Source organism: Rhinolophus sinicus, chromosome 1, assembly GCF_057876585.1.
Source record: "Rhinolophus sinicus isolate RSI-liver-muscle chromosome 1, RSI-T2T, whole genome shotgun sequence".
Classification (NCBI taxonomy): Eukaryota; Metazoa; Chordata; class Mammalia; order Chiroptera; family Rhinolophidae; genus Rhinolophus; species Rhinolophus sinicus.
The window spans coordinates 106,688,977-106,711,965 of record NC_142501.1 but is presented as its reverse complement, the minus strand read 5'-3'; the positions used below and the strand labels follow the sequence as shown (position 1 = coordinate 106,711,965).

Here is a 22,989-nt window from a genome sequence, read left to right as displayed (position 1 = left end):
CTCGTTGATATTGTAAGTTAGGGCCCCAAAATGACCTACAAAGGCACACCATCTATTTTCTGTTAGTCGTGTGAAAAATATACGACATAAACTGTTCATTCCAAACTGACTACCTTTTCCCACTCAGCTAAGTCTAGGTCCCAATCATCTGATGACCTACGCTTAGTCAACATTTTAAGAAAAACCCAAGCAAAACATTTAGAGAAAAATTAATCTGCTTTGTTGGGGGCTTGGGGGATGACAACTATTGAAATCCAAAGTCACCTAATAATGGATTTCTGAATGACTGAATATCATTTGCTCTTCTTCTTTATGATAAACAAGAATAACTGACTAATTTCACACGTGCATCATCTTCCGTAATCCTGACATTGTTTCTATGTGTTTCAGACTACTGATGTCCTGAATAGTTTATCACCTGGGGTGCAGTCCTGGGCCTCATCCACAAAGATGGCGTCAAAAGAGGCAAGCAAAGGCTTGCTCAGCTGCCAGAGTTTCAAATAGCCTGAAAGAAGGGAGAAGCTAGACTGAGAACTCGTGACTAAAGTTACGTTTAACAGACCAACATTGGTGAACTTGCATACCATCATGAGTCATTTGGTAAGCCTCTTCTTTGCATTCCCGAAGCTTCCGCATGTTGTCCCAAAGTCGGCTTGCTTCAAGGACACTGTTCTAGAAAACAAGTAATTGGTAACTCATAGTTTAAGACCCTGGAAGAACCAGCATCCTGAAATCACCTTTTCGTTTCCACCTAGAGGTCAGAGTAGAGACACCATCCCAGCTCGGTGAGTGTAGTCACTTCCTCAAGCTCCCTCCGGCTCCACGACAGCCTTTTAGTAATGGCCTAAGCCCAGTGACAGAGCACTGCTCAGAGAGCACAACATCTGATGGACCCGAAAGGCTGGAATATTTCTCTAGATTTACGACTGACAGTTAATTCATAAAAAGAATGGCAAACGATTGAAAAAACTTGATAAAAACTAGAAAAGGGATTCGCAATCTTTAGATTCGTCCAGCAGCCCCAGTGACAAGCTCCTGTAAACCCTGGGCAGGTGCCTCATATGTTAAAGTGTGAGGATTAAGTGAAGTGTCTACGAGTGTTCTTCACAGAAAACGCTTCACAATTCACAGCTTTCAAGACGGGCCCACAGTCTCCCCATCCACCTGCATTTTCTGCCAGCAGTTCCGAAGAAATGAAAGGCGAATATAATACTGTACCATGTCGACGCTTCTCTTTCCTCCCCAGCCCCAACACTTAAAGATATTTAGATACTCACCAGTTTCTCACTCTGCTCAACCATCACTCTCTGTCCTTGGTTGTCCTTACACCAAATAGGCACGTGATCAATAGTCAGCTCTTCGTCAGCCGAGGCAAAGAAGTTTTCCAAAGTCTTACACACTAGTTTGGCCCTTATGAAGCCACCTTTCCCTTCAGCGAGGACAGAATTGACCATAAAAGGTGTTAACTTGAAGAGATTCAATTTCTTCTTTGATTGGTACCTGCAATGCACAGCCCAAATGAAAAGTATTGGGCTTTACTGGCAATGCCAATAAAGTGGCCCCCCACTCCCAACCCTCTTCTCTCTGATGACACCACAAGGTCACTCTCGGTGTCACATATACGTAAGGGGAAAACAAAGAAAGCCAGAGAAGTTGAGCTAGGTCCATGTTATGATTTGAAATGGCTTCCTTAGGCTTTCAGGAATTCACATATAGTAACCTAGAAGACGAAGTGGCTCATGGCAGATACTGCTATTCCAAAGTGTGGACCAGACTTCAAGAGGCCCTGGGGGTGGGGGAGTGGATACTCGAAGTGCCTTGAAGCCTTCGTGTCCAAGGGAATGCTGGTTCAGAGGCCCCAGGAGACCTGGGCCAAGATCACCTCAGCTTAGGCACTCCCTCTCGCCTCCTTCCAAGGAAAGCCTAACACTAATTAATCAGATTGCTGATATCCTGAACTTTAAACAAGTCATTTTGACTTTCTGTGCCTCAATTCCAGAGAAAGGAGAATGCCCCCCTCAGTAAGATATTACTAACTTGCAAGCAATATATTTTTATGGGGTAAAAGTGCAAATCACTAAATCTATCACTATAGTTCCTGCCTATCAGTGGAGGTAAAAGCATTACATTTTCTTAGTGTCACTGTGGTGTAAGGTCATATGTGGTCATGGTGACTGCAACATAAATAACAGTAATTAGACATAACAATGACAGTGGCAACGCAATGCTCACTTCCGCCCGACGTGTCCATAGGCCATGGAATGAAAGGTTTTGCAGATGACATTGCTGGGGAAGACTAGCTCAGCCTGCTTTGCGATGCTCTTGTTGAATGTCACATACAGAAACCTGCTCCCAGACCACTTCTCAGCGTACTTGACCAGGGTAGAGGTCTTCCCGGTGCCTGGGGAAGCCAAGAGGAAAGGAGGTGACCCTCTAACCAGGAAAACCTGTTCCAAAGGATGCCCTAATCAGGTCTTATCCTCGCCTATCTTGCCTCTTGCTTGAGACCAGACAGTGTCCACTTTTTCAGTAAGATAAAAACTAATAATGGTGTAGTGAAAAGAGGAGCAGATTCTAAGCCAGATAAACCTGTGTTGGGATTGTGGTTCTGTCAGCTTCTAGCTGAGGAGCGAAGGGCAAGCCACTTGACCTCAATGAACTTCAGTTTTTCTCCTCAGCCACGAGTGGTAACACTGACCTTGCAGAGTCTGGCTGGATAAAGATAATCATCAAGGTACCCGGAAGAACTCACTACGAGGTAGCTACTGCTGGCCTGGGAGTCACTAATGCTTCCACGGCAAGAGCATACAAACGAGATTCATTCTGAACGCTCTTGTCGGCCCTGCCTCGCCAACATTCAGTCAACCATTCAATTATGCAACTGTCACTCATTTAACAAATATGTATTGAGCACTTACTACATGTGCAGCTAAGCACTGGAAGTATATTAAAAGAGAAAGCAAGGCTCCTGCATTACAATCTAGCTGGAAATAAAATACCAACACAGTTGAAACAATTAGAACAAAATGAGAGTATGATGGTAACCCAGTAGAGTGAAAAAGAATATGGATTTGGAAACAAAAAAAATCACACCTGCCAAAGAAGAAAAAAATAGTACCTCTTTCCCCACCTGGGCTGTTTTGAAAATTAATGACCCAGTGTGGAAATAGTGATAAAATGCATATGTTGGCTATTCTTACTGTACAATCAGGTACCAAATGGTTAATGTGGATGATTAGTTATAGGTATGAATTCGGAGATCATATAGGACTCAAATCACTGAAGAAGCCTCCATCAAGAAGAAAGAAATGATGGGAGTCCACATGGCAGGACAAAGAAAGAGAGGGAGTGGGAGGAAAAAGAGAAAGAGGGGGTGTGTTTTTGGAGAGAAACAGATCCAGCTTTGAATTCTACCTCCCTCACTTATTTGCTTATTTAACCCGGGGCACGTCATTTTAATTTCTCTGAGCTCCAAGTCTTTCCCTACCAAACAGAGGTAACTAAGCAACCTTGTGGAACGTTGTCAGGATTAGCCCAGCACCGGGCGCAGGGCAGGCATTTAAGAAACGGTTGTTGTTTTTGGCAGGACATTTAGGCAGAAAAGAAGTGGGAAGGAATTCCAGGCCAAGAAAACCACATAAGCAAAGGTTCAGACAAAAGAATAACCACGTCCTTTAGGAGACTGTAAGGACAATCAGTTGACCAAGGCAGGAGAACAGCAGACAATGCATTCAGGGATGTAGTTAGAACCAAATGGTGGAAGGGCCTTCTAGAACTTCACCCGACAGAAATCAGGAACTACCGAAAGTCTCCACACAGGAGATTACCCCGGCCTGCCAGTCTATAAGCAGTGACTGAGCGTATACGATGATAAATGATGGGCGGGATTGATCCTAGTGGGACCTACTCCACAAACTAATTCCTATGAACTATTTGTCTCACCAGGAACTCCAGCATGGATGCTCCCTGGAGTGCTAAGAAAAAGCAGGCATTACTTGGCAGCTGCTTTTTGGATTATTTCATTGCAGTAGTTCGCTAACAGATCAAGTTAAAGATACTCTGGCAGGGAGCAGGGAAGGGGGATGTAGTGATAAGAGGTATGAACCTGACTCTCTATTCCGGTACTGGCGAGCCCCCTTACCTGCAAATGCCATAATTTTTACCACCTGGAGAGGTTCCATCTTATGGCTCAGAATCAGCTGTTGTTCATGCGTAAGCTGAATCGTTTTCTTGCTATAATCATTACAGAAGAGAAATTAGAAAAATACAAAGGAATTGAAAGACCAGGTAATGACCATCAAAAACCAAACAGACAAGTCAGATAAACAAAATTTAACCAAAAAAAGGGCCTCCCTTTAGGGTGATAAAAATGTTCTAAAACTAGATTATGACACTGGTTGCACACTCTCAGTAAATTTACTAAAACTCATTGAATCGTGCAATTAAAATGGGTGAATTTTATGTAATGAAATTATACTTCAATAAAGTTGTTAAAACACCTCTCCTCCTTAAGCATGAGAAAGAGTCAAAAATGGAAAACACACACACACACACACACACACACACACACCCCCGCTACACACACACGTACATACCCTGGCCAAATCGATGGCTCCTCTTTAACTTCTGTGGCCTGAATATATGAATTCTCCTGAAGATACAGGCAATAGAAAATGTTGTAGTGAATCCTAACAAGGAAAAAGCAGATTTAGAGAGTTTCAAAGTAAATTACAACCTGTATCTTACTTTTCCTTAGATGTATTTAGATTCCTTACCATTTCTACAAAGAAAACAGTATTGTATGAAAAAAAGGAAAGAATTTAAATATACCTAGAGCTGACCAAAGCCCTCTGGGAGAGCACGGTTCTGGGAAAGACGCCTGGCTCCAGTGTGCAAGAGCAAAAGGAGAGAGACCAGGACGTGCTCTTTGGGGAACAAGGCACTAGCTGAGACCTTAAGAGACAGATTATCACAAAAGCAGTAAGAATCAGTTAAATACAAGCATAAATTCTGCTTCTAGTGGTGAGATTCTTGTTCAACATCAATGTAACATCATCTTACTTTTCTGAGCCCCCCGAAGCAGTTGCTCTGCTCCCTGCTTATTGTAAGGTAATACTGGCTTAAAAGCATGAAGAATATTCCACCTTTTATGGTCCCAAAGGAAGGGTGCTGCATAGGTAACAAGATATAATTACCAAGGATTAGAAAACAAAATAGCCTCCAAGTCACCAAGAGGTGCTAAAGACGACAGTGCACTCAACAGAGACCCTGGATAAAGCCAAACACATCCCACCACTAGCCACTCCAGGCCTCTCCATGTTCACTGAATCCAAACTCATCTCCCTCCATCACCAGTCACCCACCACTGGTGCATTACTCCCCATCCCTAGAGTGAAAAGAGGTGAGCTCGAAGCACCAATCTTTCTGAGGTAACAAATACCTTTAATAATGTAACATTTCAGTCTCTGGTCATATTCAGATTATCTCAGAGGTAAAGCAGGAAAAAATACATAAACACAACAAAACTCATCATATCATCCCTCCCACTCCTCATCTGTGTCCTTGCAAACATGCAGATAATATGTAGGTTCCTATCTGCACTTAGAACATGGCCCATCGTTTGTGTATGTCTTGCCTGAGTTATGTCATACAGGTCCTTGCCCCACGCCTCTATGCCGTGGAGTAGAATACAACATAAACTGTATTTAACGAATTGCAACATATCTCAGAAACACAGAAAATACTGGACATTTCTGGAGAATAAACGTTCCATCCTTGAACTTCACTACAGATGACTGGGCCCCAGTTCATTGGTGCCGCCACCCATGTTCCTCCTGGGGCTCACTTATTGCAGAAAAGAAAATCCTCTCTGGAACGTCTGCTTCTGTAAGACCTGCCGCATTACCATACTGCCTGTCTCTAGATCAGGGCTCAGGGCCTTCTGGTAGCTGCCATGGATTCCATTCTAACCATTTACATGGCCTACAACAGCTTCCTTCATCTGGTCACTGTCGACCTCTCATAATCGCATGCCAGTCTCCCTCTTACTCACTACATGCTTGCCACTAGACTTCTTCTGTTCCTTGTATATACTAAATTCATTCCCTAAATTCATTGGGCCCTTAAGTGATCTGTTCCTTCTGCTAAAATGCTCTGCCCCCAAATTTAAAACAGCCTGTTATGCCCGGCGTCCCGGTTTCAATCCCAATGGTACTTCCTCAGGACTCCCTTTTTCTCACCCCATCTAAACTAACGCTCCTCAACACATCCTTTGCCCGTCACCCTGTTCTTTTTCTTTGCAGCACTAATCACTTGCTAAAATGTTGTTTAACACATTTACTTATGACATGTGTCTCCTCACTAGAACACACAGACAAGGGGAGCAAGAATATTGTCCAGCTCTTTCCCGGTGGCATTGCTAGTGCCTGGAAAGGTAGGACGTGCTCAAAATGTCGCTTAATATACACATCCCTCTCAAAGTTGGCCTGTACCATGAAGGTCACTCTGAATTAGCAACCCGCATGCTACAGCCTTTTCACGCTAAGATGATAAACAGACAAGACTTGACCACAATTTTTACATCCTAGCCCAAAAAAGTGAGAAATGGAGGAACCAAATGCTGTTGTCCTAGGAAAATGTAGCCACATATGAATGAAGAATCTTCCCTTTGGGATTCAACAGCTGTGAAACTAAGTGCCTCGGTGATTAATTTTACAGTTGCAGGGCACTTTATTTTTGCAGAGCACTCTTACTATGTCACTACACTGAAATCTCACAATGCCGTCATTGCACAGACAATGAGTTTTACTGCTCGCCTCGTGTTAAAGTGGGAAGTGGCAGAGCTGGGACTTGTGGCAAGTCCAGGACCTTTCGCTCCATCAGCATCTTCGCTCTTCCTCTCCCCGCCTTACCGATTGCTGATGTTAATCCCCTTCTCCCTCATGGCGTAGAGAAGCACAGCGATGCAGTATAAGGTCTCCGTGATGTCCGGCATAGTCACGGTGGAGCCAGGTCTCCTGAGGCAGAAGAGGAGCTGCTGGATATCATTCACGCTGCTGGAGAGCAGGACAATGGCTGCTACCAAAGCCCACACGTTGACACCCTGGAGGGAGATGGACCAGGGAAGGGAGGAAAGACCGAGAAACACAGGGCACGATGAATAAAAACCGTATCAGACAACCAGTGAAGAAATTCAAGGTTGGGGTTCAGGTGCCATCTCCAGATTGGGAAACCTTTTCTTTTGCCCTGGACTCCTTTCTTTTAATCACTTGTGGGTTTGATTCTTAATTTTCTTCAATTAAATAACGTTTATAAAGTATTTAACATAGAACCTTGCATAGACAAGACTGTCACATCCCCACCCCTCCTCTCCAGGTCAGTGTGAGCTCTCAGGTCTACACATACTCAACAGCGTCAAACAGGGTAGTTACTAAATGGGCGCCTATGTGGGAGGCACACAAGACACAGGGTACAAAGGAAGACAGTAGTCTTTGGTGGAGGGGGAATCAATACTGACCATTCTCTGGCATTAAGATGTTAATTTATTATTTACTTTGGTATTATTACTTAATAATTATTCAATATTAAGTTAAATACACATGAAATAAATTATTTTTATAATAAATTTATTATTATGAATACAATATGCTCCACTTAGTCACGTCACAGAAAATGTTCACTAACGTGGAAATAAACAATAATGGACATGTATCTGTATTATTCTTAACTTTACTACAAGTCTCCCTGTTAAAAAATGCATTCCAACAAAGGAAGTTTCCATGCATCTCTCAGTACAACCATCCTGTGAAAGAAAACTCACTCCACCACCATCAAAAATCATTTCACTGAAGACACAGAGAAATGGACATGGCTGGATTTCCAACCCACTACTGGTTGCACTTCTTCAGGCTGAGGTTGCATGTAGCTTCCAAAAGAAAATCTGAAAATCTCTGATCTAAACAAGGAGCCACAAGTCGAGAAACTGAGGACTACTTATTGCTTTCTCATTAACTCATTGTGCACTGTAGCAAGACCCATAATTTCTCTGGTCCTCACATAACCCACATTGTTGACAATGGAATCGGCTGCCTTGTACAGAAATCCTTATGAATCAAAGTGTTCCGAGGTTACATGACCATCTCTGTTGAGGATTCCTAAGCAGAATGGGAAATTGGACTAAACGCTTTTGAATATTCTTTCCAAATTTAAGAATCTACAGCAATGTGGCCTTTTCCTTCTCTAACGGGGCCTATAACACGATTAAGGCTTCAAAACAGAGGTTAAAGAAAGATTTCGAAAAAAAACCTAAAATAACCTTCGGCACCAATACACTTTCTTCCAATGAGAAAAGGTGTCGCCCTCCCCAAAAACTCCCCACGGCCCCTGCACGCACCACAGCGGCAACGTAGAGGTCAGGGAGGTGTTGCCGCAGGCACGCCTCCGCCTCTGGAAGGAGGAGGTGATCCCTCAGACTGCACAATGCCCTCGCAGGATCCACACTGGGGGAGCATTTAGTGGTGGCTGTATAGCTGGAAGACAGTCACGGCAGAGACCATGAGAAAAACGATCGTAAGTGATTATATGGGAAAGGACTTGAGAAACTGTCTTCCTCGGAGGAGAAAAGCAACTCACCGGATGAGGTTCAGCACACACAAGTCGGACTCCTTCTCTATCCCATTATCCAGCAGGATGCCATCCACTTTGCTCACAGCCTGCTCTTCATTCATCAGGTACTGATGATACAGCTTCTTCCAAGGAATGAACTGTATGGTTTAAAAAATCCAAAATAACATGCAGGCAATGGCTATTAGAAAGCAGGTTAGGCCAGAAACATATAGATAATCTTCTAGCAGTTGAAAAGCAATTTTTACAGTTCACAATCAAAAGTTTGGTAAATAGGGTAGACACAGTTCACAAACTTTGGTTGGAAACTAGGAGAACTGGGTCTTGGTTTTGGTTTGAACACTAACTTGTGATGGAATCTGGGAAAAGCTAATGTTTCCATTTCCCTATATGAAATACAGGGACACAATGGCTCAGTGTTTCAATGAGCATTAAATAATATGAAAGCTGTGGCTATACTAACATCAGACAAAATAGATTTTAAGTCAAAAACTATTATAAGAGGCAAAGGAAGAGATTATATAATGATAAAAGGGTCAATTCACCAAGAAGATATAACAATTATAAATATATATGTACCAACAACAAAGCTCCTAAATCTAGGAAGTAAACATCGACAAAATTGAAAGGAGAAATATTGCTATAGGAGACGTAACAACAATAGGAGACTTCATAACAGCAATATAGTAGCAATAGGAGACTTCAATACTCCACTTTCAAGAATGGATAGAACAACTAGACAGAAGAGCAATTAGGAAACTGGGAGTGTGAGCAACACTAAGTCAATTAGCCCTAATAGACATATACAGAACAGTCTACCCAACAACAGCCGAGTACACAGTCTTCCTAAGTGTACATGGAACATTTTGCAAATAGATCACATACTAGGCCACAAAACAGGTCTTAAGAAATTTTAAAGGATTGAAATTATAGAAAGTACCTTTTTCAATCCCTGTGGAATGAAACTAGAAATCAGTAGCAGAAAGAAAACTAGAAAACCCACAAATATGAGGAAATTAAACAATGTACTCTTGAAATAATCAATGGGTCAAAAAAAAGAAATCACAGAGAAATTAGAAAGAACCTTGAAACTCATGAAAACTAAAACACAACACACCAAAACTTATTGGATGCAGTAAAAGCAGTGCTAAGAGAGAAATTTATAGCTGGAAACACATTAAAAAAGAAGATCACAAATCAACAATCTAATTAGATACCTAAAGGAACAACAACAACAAAAAATTTTAAAAAAGGAACAAACTAAACCCAAAGCTAGCAGAGAGAAGGAAATAATAAAGACTAGAGCAGAGATAAATAAAATACCTAGGGAATAGAAGAAATTTTAAAAATCAATGAAACCAACAGTTGTTGTTTCTAAAAGATCAACAAAATTGACAACCCTTACATATATTAAGAAAAAAAAGAGAGAAAATTCCAATTACAAATAGGAAATGAAAGCGAGAACATTACAACTGATGTCACAGGAATAAAAGAGATTATACGAGAATAATTGCGAACAACTGTGCATCAACAAATTGGACAACCTAGAAGAAATGGATAAATTTCTAGAAACACAGAACCTACCAAGACTGAAGAAATAGAAAATCTGAACAGACCAATAATGAGTAAGGAGATTGAATCAGTAATCAAAAACCTCCCCAAAAAAGAAAAACCCAGAAACAGATGGCTTCCCTGGAGAATTCTACTGAACATTTAAAGAAGAATGAATATCAAATCTCCTTAGACTCTGAAAAAACTGAAGAGAGAACACTTCCAGACTTAATTCTATGAGACCAGCATAAACTTATATCAAAGCCAGAAAAAGACACTATAGGAAATGAAAAGAAGATGAGAGCTATAATAGATTACTGACAATAAATACATCATGTCATTGTTGGTGATGACAAAAATAGCATTATTCTAACATTTCAAGAGGTAAGTAAGTATAAGCTGGAATATCTTGCCCCAAATCTTCGTAAGCAGAATGGAGAGAACCCTTACCTATCCCCATCTATGACTATTCAGTTCACATCAGAGAGATCTCAATTTAGTGGGTGGAAACACTATGACACAAAACAGGGTTCACATCTAAAAGCAGAAAGATATTTCTCAGAAAGTAGGAGACAAGACTCCAAGCAAAGAACAGAGCCAGAGTGATGTGAAATTTCCTCCAAAATCTTTTGTGCTTAGAAGAAAAATGTACTAAGTCATGATATATCCATCTTGCACCCCATCCCTAAATTTTTAAACTTTAATATAATTGAAGGGAGAGTTAATTTCTGTGTCTCTGATTTATTCCCAATGGCTAGTCTAAGGGATATACAGAGGGTGCCAAAAAAAAAAAAATGTATACACATTTTAAGAAAGGAAAACAACTGTACTAAAATTGTAATATTCAATATATACCGATAACAAAAGATGAATACAAGTCATGCATGTACAGTTTTTTGGCATCCCAGTACAAACTAAGAAAAACATTTTCCTAGCCCTCAGGTTTACCTGAGAACCTGAACCTGGGATGGAAAGAAGTGCAATTAAACAACAGAGAAGGGAAGAGTGACAGAGTAGTGATATGACTAATTGTAGCACTGAGAATTCTTTTCTGAGAGCATGGGCTGCCCACTGTACCAACCTCAAAAGGTACTCCAGGGTAATTCAACATCACGCTCATTTATAATTCACCTATTATATGTAAAATAGCGTGAAGCACAATGGAGAATACATTTATAGGACAACCAGCCTTCTATCAACGAGCTAATAATTTAAAGGGGGGAGGAAGGCTCCCTGAATCGTAACACAAAAAGGCAATAAGCTTGTAACAGAGGTAAACATTCCTGCAGCAGCCCAGGAGAGAGCGAGCAATTTCAATGGGAAGGAGTAAAGCCTTGAAGAAGAGGTAAGACATCAGCAGAGATATGAGGGGCCCTTTATGTGGGGGTGGGGGTGGGGTGATTAGACCAACGTGTGGAAAGGAATATGCAGTCTATGGTTGGGATGCAGCAATCATCTGTTGTGTATAGAGCACACAGGGATGTGTTGAGGAGAAGTGAGCAATGAGGCTGGGGTAATAAGGTAGGACAAACATGGAAGGCCTTACCTGCCTCCAGGGAATCTGGGTATTATTCTGGAGGCAAATGGAAAGTACCATTGCGGAAGAAACGCTATAATCAGAAGTACGCATTAAGTGAAGCTAACCTCTGTACTTTTAGAGAAAACATCAGAGAACTATGAGCGCTCTACGTACCAGTGGATCACTGATTATGTCCCTCCAAAGGTGGCACACCAAGCTCAGGTTCCCATAGAGATCTTCCATGGGGAGGAAAGCAAAGATGTGCCTCAGGACCTCGCTGGGCATGCTACAGATGTGGCTCTGGGGTTCTTGGCAGGGCAAGGTCCCAAGAAGCCCATAGCAAGAGTCAGGAATGGGATCAGGACCCATGTCCTCCACTTCTTGGCTGGATTCTTCAGACTCTGCAGAGAGCCATGACAGACAGCCCTCCGCTTCTTGCCTAGCTTCCCTGGGCTTTGTGTAGCACGGGGACAAATGATGCCGTGGGGTTTTCTTGGAAACCCCATCCCACTGGCTGGTCCCTGTAGCTTGATTCCTCTCGTCCTCAAAGGACCAAGAGCGCTTCCTTGCAGGCAGAGCAGAGCCTGATGGGCCCAGTCTTGCTTCTCCATCACCTTCCTGGGGCCGGGCACAACTGCTCTCTGCAGCAAAGATCATTTCACCCTCCAAGTCCTTAGAGCTGTCCTGGCCCACAGAATTGCTTTTGGCCATGTCATTGGTGCACCGACGCTGGCCGGCGAGGAAGAATTCAGTGATGTATCTTTGACATCCTTGACCTGTACAGAGAATCCAATCAGAATGAACGAGAAAAGGATAATGACTGCTGACCCACGGTTGGCCCCAATGAGACAAACTAATTTTCAATTGCCTATGTTAATAGAGAAAAGAGACAAGGACACAGTGGCCAATTGATTATATGAAGAGCTTAATCCAAAATACATTTATATTTGGCTCTATCATATAGTCAAACACACATCTGGAAAGAGACAGAGACCAGTCTGCAGATGGTGCGAGCAACACATTATACCTTGCAATATATACAAACTGAATACGTAAATGGACAAAGAGCAGACGACTGCTCGCATTCACACATCCACTTACAAAAATTCAGACCTCCTGGCTTGCTCTTAAAATAAAAAATCTAAGTCTGCTTAAGTAGAAAGGAAAATGTCTTAGGTTATCAGGAGTCAGTAAAACACACTCTCTTATGGGACCAAGTTAAAATCCTTTTATTTTCATTTCCTCCTGTGAAGCTGACACATTGATTTATTTCAAAATAAAGAGGAGTTTACTTTAAAATAAGAATTTTTTTCATAGTATTAGATTGGTACCTAATCTAGTCTACACATTTATTCAGTCGGCATTTACTAATAAGCACCTGTGATTCTGAGACAAAAATAAAGCAAAAAACGGTATGTATACTCCCTGACCTCACAGACTTTTCAGGCACTTAGGGGGATCAAATGGTGACTTCACATGTCACCACTGCATTGTAAACTCCTATACATTACTGTCCAAGGCCAATAAAGTATTTAAACGCCTTATCAATTTATATCAAAATACATGGTTCCTTCCTGAAATGACTATAGCCAGAATTCTCACTTTGGAAAATACGAAAGTGGAATAAAACTAGGTTTAACCTTTAATAGATCTACAGAATTTAATATTTTTTCCATGTTAGGAAAAAAACTATAACTGCTTCATTTAATAGAAACCCAGAGTTTTGAAGTCAACAGGCCTGGGTTAAATCCTGTTATTTTCTAATTGTGGAATTCAATCAAACCAATGTCTATGAAGAGCCTTCTACAAGGTCAGTGCCAGGACTCCCCTCTGAAACATACACATGCTGACGGTCTTTGTCAGTAAAAAACTCACAACACAGAGAAGCTGACTTATACACACAAAACAAACAAAATACAACCACTTAGTTAAAAACTGCTTCATAAATTGGTTACAGCAGTTCCAAAAGTGATAAACACGTACTATAATATTTACAGAAAACTGCATAAGATTTGAGTTGGATTCTGAAATTAGATATAGCAAAGGTAAACAAGGCAATCTGGATCATACTAACAGGTATTAACAAAAGTAGGAATTCGCTTGGCACATCAATGGGTTATAAGAAAACCAAACTGCCAGAAATACAACTTGCATGTAATAAATATCACGTAACGGCAAGTTTGCGCTTGAGTCCGTAATAGTGACAGAAACACTTCACTGTAGGCTCTTCAGAGGGTGCTGACATGACAGGAAATGGTCCTCAAGATTATCTACTTAATGATGTATGTTCCAGTTGATTTGAAAGAAAGAAAATCTATAGGCAAGGAGAAGTGTTACTGCAGTAGTCCAGGTTTGAGGTGACAAAGGGAGCAGTCTACCATGAAAGCACTGGGTGAGGGAACATTTTGGAGAAATATAATCATACAGCGGACCTAGTGACAACTAGACAAACAGGACTATTACAGAGTCAAGAAGTCACAATGTTTCTAGATTGAAATAGTGGTGATATTGGTACATGTTTCCTACCATGTTATAATTAAGCAAGCTAATGGAATTCATTCAGTCACATTTTCCCAGGGCTTTTACCAACCATCATAATGGATGGGATTTTCATGGAAAGCCCTCAAATAATGAAAAAGGTGTCAAACAGTTGCAACAGGACTACGAAATCACAGCAGCAATACTTACAAATACTGGGAGGTATTCAAAGACCACACACACCACAGATTCTGAAATGCAAGGTAGTTTTTTGGAAGACATACCCCTAGTCCCTCTTTTTGTTCTGGGTCTAGGATAGAGACCGTGGTTTGGGTCTCTGTTTGTCCATCTTTGACTGAAGGGCTGGGTCACAGCCAAGTGACTCCGAGCTAAATGTTGGCAGTCGATGGCTGTAAGATGCTTCCGTTTAAACCGTCTCACTGTTTTGTACCAACAGGCAGAAGAAATGGGACACTTGTTAGTTATCATTAATTCTACAAGCCTACCAGTAATACTTAATTCTCAGGACTACACTGACTGTGGATCACCCCAGCCAACCCTTTACTTCTTCCCTATATTCCCACCGACTTTTAGTCATTTCCGAGTTCCTTACCATGTCTACCCTAGACTTTAAGAATCCTAAAATAAGATCCTGAAACAGACTTTTTTACTTATTATACTTTCTAGAAGCCCTGGTCACGAGATACTCATTCAAAAAGAAGTTGCCACTAACAGATAACTCAAGGTCTGGCATCGTTTTCTTGACTTAGGCAGGCCACTTATGTTCCCATAATAACCATAAATATTTAAGAGCTGGTTATAGCTTTTCAAAAATAAACTCACTCATCATCCCCTTACCAGCTTCTCCAAGTGTCAGAAGCAGAATGCAGTGACCAATAAAAGTCACTATAAATTCCCAGGGAAGACCACACTGTACACCTCTTAGTCCCCAGAGGATTTCAGGATTGAGCATAGGATCAGAGCAAGGCTCCTAAGTAGAAGAGTTCACTTTTAAGGATCTTCAGGGGAGGAAATTTCATATTCTCCCACAGCAACGTATTATAGCAGCAATTGTACCTAGGATTCTGTCTTAAGTATTCAAATGCCCACCCAAATCTAAAACATACCCTTAAATTCAGCTTTTGGAAATATGCAAGACAGAGGCTACAAGCAGATTTGTATCCAAGAGGTAATCACACATATGCAATGCACCTTGGAACTTTTTCTGTAAAAAGTATGTAAGAATGGCTTTATCTACAGCCCTTCCCAGCCAACTATTCTAATGATGCCATAGTAAAAACAGAGAGGCACTGATAATGACCATCATTAGGTAGTCATGTCTTAATCACATGGCTAAGAGTCAAAGCATGCTCTAGAGCAGGGGTGTCCAAACTTTTTTCAACGTTTTTTACCAAGGGCCATATGCGGTAAAACACACAAACAGCCGGGCCACTCACTCGAGGTGAAGTACATATTGCCTCACCTGGTTTATTTAACTAAATATATTTTTGGAATTTGCTGCGGGGCAAATAAAAATGGATTGCGGGCCGCAGTTGGCTCGCAGGCCGCAGTTTGGACACCCCTGCTCTAGGGTAAGGAAGTATTCGGTCTTTTCACTGCTGTACCCGCTGCAGGTAGCCAGACACACAATACATGTTCAACAAACACTGAAAGAGTGAAGGAGGATGACAAGACAGCAAGGTCAGAGCGGTCAGGTTGGCTGGTAGAAAAACCTAAGCCCTAGACTACTAGGAATTTACTGTAGGACTGCTTTCATGTGGAACTCAGCAAAAGCAGACCACCTGGGGGACCTACCTTAAAGGTACCACACCTGACAGACAAGAGAACATCAAAGAAACTCAAAAGAAACTGTTTTGGAAAAGTAGATTAATATGGACAGAGGTAGACTTTTATTTGTGTATTTATTTTATAACACATATCTGAATAGTAAATGCTTGTTGAAAAGATTAAATGTTTGCAGGATTCTAACAAAGACGCAGGAGCAAAAGAAAAAGGTAAGGGGAGTGACTGGAAGAAGTGTTCTGCTTCCAGAGTGCTGGTATATTCCATCGTGTTCTGGCATGAAGCCCTCATGGATGGAGCGATGGTTAACAGGTGGGGGGCGGGGGCGCCTGGACTGGGAAATCTGGCTTCTGAGTACTAACTAATACAGCCCCCTGTGTTGTCACCTTTGGAATGGCGTCACCTCAGCCATGACTGCTTATCTGGGAAGCAAGCAAACACTCTTACTGTAGTTACATATCAAAAATTACTTTTCTGACTTCAGCTAGATGTCAGAAAAATTGGCCTGTATTGTATCTGCCTCTCAGGCCTCTGAGAGATGAAGTGCTGTGATTCAGAGCTGGAAGCCAGGAGTCCTGCCGCTCCCTTGAGTTAAACAAGTCATTTAACTGAAAGGCTTCGTGATGTATTCAGATTTGGAGTCAGAAGGCCTCCTCCGCTTGGAAGGTATATGACTCACCAAAAGCCTTGATTCCTTATCATTAAAAACGGGGATTAAAATCACGTGCCACACTGAATTCACAGAACGGTTAGGAGGTTCAAATGAGACAATATAGATGAAAGTACTTCGTAACACCCACGCTGAAGCTGACAAAACCTGTCAGCTGAAATATTAGAAGAATCACACGTCGACCACAGTGTTCTGTCTCCTAAAAGATGCATAAGGTTTCATATCATTAAGAGCCTTGCAAAATTTAAGAAAAGAACTATACTAAAATTCTAACCACCCTCCTGTATTAATATACTTTTAAACTAGCAACTCAAATACAACTTTATCAAAATAAAGATGCTCAAAGGCCACTTCTTCCATCCCTGAGTCCCCCAAGCCCCATGGTATGCCCCCCTCTAAACGGCAGGTGCGCTCTGCACCGCTCTGAAAGGGCATTTATTGTTACAAGCCGCTCAAGATGCTTCCAGGAGCAAAGGCAAAGAGTGCTCCGTGATGAATATACACAGCTAAGGGCCTGGAGAGAGATCAGACTCACTCGTGGGCTTTCCAAACTCTTCAAGGTCCCAAGATGGTCAACGGAGTCTCCCCCATAGCTCAGCGGGTATGTGAACCCCTCTTGGAGACTCTCCCACAGTAACTAACAGAAATGTGTCATATCCCTCAGGTGTGAGGACAGAAAAAAGTAATGAGACTGTATGAAAATCACTCTCTCAAACAATTTTTCCCACTCCCATACTGCTTTTCCAGTGACAGCTTCCTTATGGCATGACATCCCTCTGTTCCCCCACTCCCGTGGCCCCCTTTTCTAGAGCCCCCAGCTCAGACTGCTGGTCCCCAGTCTTCGCTGTCAGACTTCAAAGTGGTGACTACCTGGAGTTTGGCCTTTACCCAGCATGGATCTCCTCACCTTGAAGATGACCTGTCCCGTCCTAGCCCCACTTCCGGCCCCCGCCCCCGCCAGTTAGGCCCACTAATGAGACTGGACTCTGATCCATCTCCCTTGAACTAGTTACTAAACCTCTGCTAGACTACAAGCCCCTAAAAGGCAGGGAACATGTCTCATCACCTTACTCCTCACAGCACTTAGCACAATACTATGCAAATACCAGGTACTCAGACTTGGTGAATGACAAGTCCGTGGCTGATTCCTCAATTCTGTTTTAATCTGCCCAGCTTCATTTTTTCATCTTCTTTATTGATAAACAATTTACAAAACAAGTCACAGAAAGTGAAATGGGATGCTTTGGGTCTTGTGGCGAAGGCTGTACTCCCTCTTCTTCCTCAGCTTCCCTGTCCTGCTTGCAGGTGGATGTCCCGGCCCGTGAAACCTCTCATGCTTGTTCCTCCATTCTCTGCTCCCCGGCCAGCGCACGGGGAAGTTGATTCCCCAGGGTATTCTTAGGAGACACACATTCAACAAGGAAGACTCCAGCAGCCTGGCTCCTTGAATTATAGCTTTAAAGAGTGCCACTCCTCCCCCACCACACACACACACACACACACACACACACACACACACACGCATATACTGCAGCAATCTGGACCCACCTTAGATTGTTATGGGATTGAGAAATGAACTCTGATTGTGACATCATTACATGTTTGCATTTGTAACTGCAGCCAAGCTTACCCTAACCATTCCCAGATTATGTGAAATGAATACTAAATAATTTCCTTTCTTCCCCTACCTTTACTAATCAGAATTTACCAAAAAGTTCTCTAAAATTTGCAGGTTACAGACCTAAATGGACAAGATGAAGATAGTAAGTGCCTACAATTCCTGGAGGAAAAGATTACTATTAAAAAAAAAAAAATTAAGTCACTCTAGTACAAGGTATCTGACTGGCGAGATTGCCCATAACAAGAAGCAGAGAGGGCAGCCCTGCTAGCCTGGATAACTCACTGAGTCACCTCCCCTCAGCCGTTAGTTCTCCCTAAGCCTCTCACTCTTCTCTGAGGGACTCTGTGACGATCATCAAGTTTACTTTTCCTCTTGTGTTTCCTGTGGAGACAGCAGACGTGCTATGTCGCCCATTATTACAAGGACTCAGGTCAAGTTGCCACCTGGGAAACCTACGGAAGAGCACAATTTAAACACAGCTGAAGGTGGGATTCCCCAACTCCAGCACAGGAGAAAGTACTCATTCCAGGCAGCAAGCACTTTGCCTGCAGTGATAAAACCACCCTGCATGTCTCTGAGACACCTGTCACAACCATTTGTATGTGTGTTCCATATGTGTCACGTACAAATGATTATTACTGCTAGAGTATATTTTATTATTTATTATAAACAGTTGTTTGTGTAAGTGTGTACTGATATGACTTCCACCCCTGGATTAAAAGCCCTACAGTCTCGTGGGAGGGAAGAGCAGGAACTCACAGAACCCTAGCACAGTGTGTATTACTCCACAAACAACTGTCAATTAAATGAACAGCTGCACAACTACAGCACGTCCTTCTAAAGAAGGTTAGGTTGTCTTCCATGGCTTTGCCACCCTGTGCCATCTTAGAGCTCCTAACTGCTTCATAGCTTTTCTCCACATGTTCTCACTGGATCTTTGCACAATCCTACGATTGTGCCACGATTAAACCAGGGCTCAGAGAAGACTTGTCTGAGGTCACAACACAGCTTGTAGGTGACAGAAGGTAGGTCTTCTGACTCTCCACGTCCAGTGTCCTTTCTACCATAACATTCTCCCTTCCATATCCAGAAAGATTTAAAGCAGCTTCTAAAAACCTCAGGTTTAATTTCTAGGTCACTTTTTTTTAAAATTGTTGTGAAATGACATAACCAAAGATTTAATAACAAGCAAATATTTGGAAGGTGTAATGAGAAGGAAAATATCACTAAATCCTGTAGATTCAAAATGGAAAAACTTCAAAGCATTTTGTCCCCATTCGCTCTAAAATAAACAAACGCAGAGAGAAAACACTACCGTGCTAGAGAGCTCCTTCCCCAGTACTCAGTCTTCATGCAGAGTCCTCCCCCACGCCACAGCCTGCTCCCCTCTAAACCCCAAAGGTCCAGGCTCCAGGCTCAATGGTCCTTAGAGCGCCTCACACTCTGCAAACACCTGCCCCTGTCTTGGCGACACATTCACTTCACAAAGAAACTAGGATGGAGGGAGCTTCTCTATGCATGCTTCCCACAAGGAAAAGAAGGAATAGTGAATAAAAGGAAAAACACGAAAATGAACATTATCTACAGAGTAGAATACACTTGTACACATTTGAAAGGCTTCTACTGTCAATTCATTCCACGACCACTTTCCTTCCACAACCAAAGCTCGTGGGGAACACCACGAGTGCTTCCTCTCCTGCTATCTCTGGTATCAAATGCAATTTTAGCGTGTGAACATACAAAAATGAGTAAGACTTAGCCTGCCCATAAGGCAGCTACCAAAAGAAACACAAATTACTGTACAGAAGGCAATATAAGCTCTACACAAATGCACACATGAAGTGCTCTGATACTAAAGAAAAGTAAACAGAGTTAGGAAAGTTGAAAAAGGCTTTATGAAGCATTCAGCCTTGAAAGGTGACTAGAATTCAGTATCGCAAAAGAAAGAATATGTGCAAAAACACAGAGAAATAGCACAGGACTGGTGTGGCAGAAGTTGGGTTTCATTAGGACAAGAGGGTCACGGATGGGGGACAAAGCTGGAAAAGGAATTTGGAGGCACAGACAATGAACGTCCTTAAATATAAAGCTAAGGAAATTGGACTCGATCAGGTAGATGATTCAGAGAATCACCCACCGAGCTTTTAAGCAGGGTCAGTGCACAATCAAATTTACACATTAGAACAGTAACTCTGGAGGTAGGATAGAGGATGGGTAAATACGAAGGCTATCAGAAAAATAAGGCAGAAAGCCACTTTTCTAGCCAAAGGGAGAGTTGATAAAGGCCTGAGAACAGCAGCAACAGAAATAGGGAGAAGGGGAAAGCAAAGATCAGTAAGTCTTTTCTGACAAGACTGGAAGAGAAAGGGTAAAGAGAAAGAACAAAGAGAACTGGCATTTCCACCTAGAACTGAATGTCATTAACCATGTTAATTAGTAAAGGAGAAACAGTGTTTTTGTTTTAATCACTTTTTCCTGGCGTGAACGGAGGAGGAAAGTTTTCAGTTTTGAACATAGTTGTTTGTTTTGTTTTAATGTTACTGTGGAATGCCAGGTAAAGCTCCAGGGGGGTACTTTGAAATATGAGACTGGTCCTCAAAAGGCATGTGAATGACAGTTGGAGACATAAGATTTGAGGTACTTTAGTGAGATGCTTCTAGGAGTAGGTGATTCTACAGCCAGAAGGGCAAAGTCAGAATCAAATTCAGTCTTCAAACAAAATCAACCCAGGAAGGATAGAGGGATATGACAAGCAGAGAAAAGATGATGGCAACCAATTTGAAATTAAGAGTTGTAAGTCCAAGACCAACAGTTTGATGCTCACACACTAAGATCACAGAACGTGTCAAATGATTATGATACCGACGACCACAGCTGAAAGCTACATAACTACAAAATACAACATAAGAAAAAGGAAGGAAGCCAAGTAACAAATCACCATGCCAACGTGACCACATGTGAAAAGACAAAGTAAAGGCCAGCCCACAAACTCCAAAAGCCTGCACAAAAGAAATGCGCAGTCCAACTGGGAAATCAGCAAGACCCCAGAATTGCTCCACCGGTTAGCTTTCTGTATAACAAGCATTTGCTCCAGAAACATCACAGGGCCCATGGAGAGAGTCACATACATACATTACCATCTAGTTATCTAAAGAGGGATACAGACCAAAATACGTTTCTAAAGAAGATAGGAGAGGCAGAGTTGCATTTGACATCAGTTAAGTAACCAATCATCTGGATTTAAAACATTCTATCCTATTGTGCATCCATGTATTGTTTTTAAAAATAGGGAAACTGGAGGCATAAGGCAAGAAAAGGTGGGGTGATTTGTAATTAGGGTGAAGGGGGGGCGGGGGGTGGAGGATGGGGAGCATTAGCAGCAAAAAGTGTGAAACTATCAGATGCTTCAACTCCATTTGCACTGACTCCACAACAGCAGCAGCAGAAAGAACAATGTTTGGCATGTTCTAAAACTTCATGCCTTTCGAAGCACTTTTATGCCTTCCCTCTTTTTGAAGTGGTAACATACAACAGAACAAAAACTTTGCAAAGTTGATATTGGACCTAGTTCTGTCTCCAATGACTGCCAATATTACTCAGGAAGTTAACCTGATTCGCTCTGCTCACTGGTAAAATGGGCTTGTTTTCATAGGCCCATACCAGACGTCTTTTTCCATTTTATCTCCCTCAATTTATTTCAGCACAGAGCCAGGCACTAGCAGACACTCACTAGGTGCTACCATACTTCCCTCAATTTCCCCACCTGTAATGACGTGTAACAGGGTGGTCTGCGGGTTACATCATTAATGTAAAGTGCTTTGTAAACCACAAAGTGCAATAAAATACGTAAAGCACAATTGTTTTTAAGACTGGCAAATAGTAGCAACTCCTATTTTATCTCTAAAGGAACTGAAAACACCAAGAGGTTTCAAGTACCTAGAAAGACTAGTACCTAAAAAGAGCGGAGAAAGAACTCACCACCTGCCCAGATCCCTTGCATCACCCCAAAGAGCTTGCTCAGATCTCAACGGACCCTCCACAAGCTTAAGGCCTTCCCACATCACCTTAATTTTCTTAATATTCAGGTAAAGGGGAGAGAGACTACAAATAAAAGAGGAAAAAGGACACAATAAATAATGACTTGCCCAAGGTCAAAACTCCAGAGTAGAAAAGGAAATGCTGGCTTCCTGGCAGCCGAGACCACGTCCCCCGTGATCCCTACAACCACCAAGAAACGACGAGCTCCCCACTTCCCGGGCGCAAGAACGCAGTGTGGGGGCTCCCCTTAGCCTCCGGCTTGCATGCCCCGCCGCTCCCCTGCAGCTCGCCCGCCGTCAACAGCCCCGGCCCCGGGTCCTCACGTCCCCCGCGGATCCTCTCCCCGCCCCGAGAGGCCGGACCCCGGCTCCGGACCCCAAAAGGTTAAGTGTCCACAGCGCAGGGCCCCACTCGCGCTCCCTGCCACGTCAGCGGGCTCACGCACTATGGCCCTCCAGACCGGGGCTCCAGCCACCGCCGTCGCCACCGGGCCCGGGTCGCCCGGCCTCCCAGTCCCGGCGTCCCCAGGGCAGCGCGAGCCGAAGCAGGCCTCTGACTTCCTTTGACAGCTCCGCCCCGCCGCAGCCCCGGGAAGAGCCCGCCGCCGGGGCTGATGGACTTCCTCCGCGGCCAATCGGAAAAAGCACGCGGAAAGGAGCCCTGACAGACAGCTCCTGCGGCCAAGCG

At 42.7% G+C, this 22,989-nt stretch overlaps 1 protein-coding gene across 5 annotated transcripts in view; it reads right to left on the bottom strand.

Annotated features, from left to right (window-relative positions):
* Positions 1-22,922, bottom strand: part of FBH1 (F-box DNA helicase 1) — a 38,850-nt gene extending 15,928 nt beyond the window's left edge. The window contains exons 1-13 of one of the 5 annotated variants that reach the window (XM_074325023.2): positions 22,748-22,866; positions 16,653-16,842; positions 14,455-14,610; positions 11,867-12,468; positions 8,632-8,762; positions 8,393-8,528; positions 6,912-7,102; positions 4,596-4,688; positions 4,142-4,233; positions 2,233-2,401; positions 1,278-1,500; positions 585-672; positions 419-505 (exon numbers count right to left, since the gene is read on the bottom strand). In XM_074325023.2, the coding sequence (XP_074181124.1) occupies positions 419-505; positions 585-672; positions 1,278-1,500; positions 2,233-2,401; positions 4,142-4,233; positions 4,596-4,688; positions 6,912-7,102; positions 8,393-8,528; positions 8,632-8,762; positions 11,867-12,403 (1,747 nt within the window). In that variant the 5' untranslated portion in view covers positions 12,404-12,468; positions 14,455-14,610; positions 16,653-16,842; positions 22,748-22,866. The other 4 variants (XM_019738226.3, XM_074325024.2, XM_019738229.3 and 1 more) reach the window with 4 other exon arrangements.
* Positions 22,923-22,989: the final 67 nt, after the last annotated feature.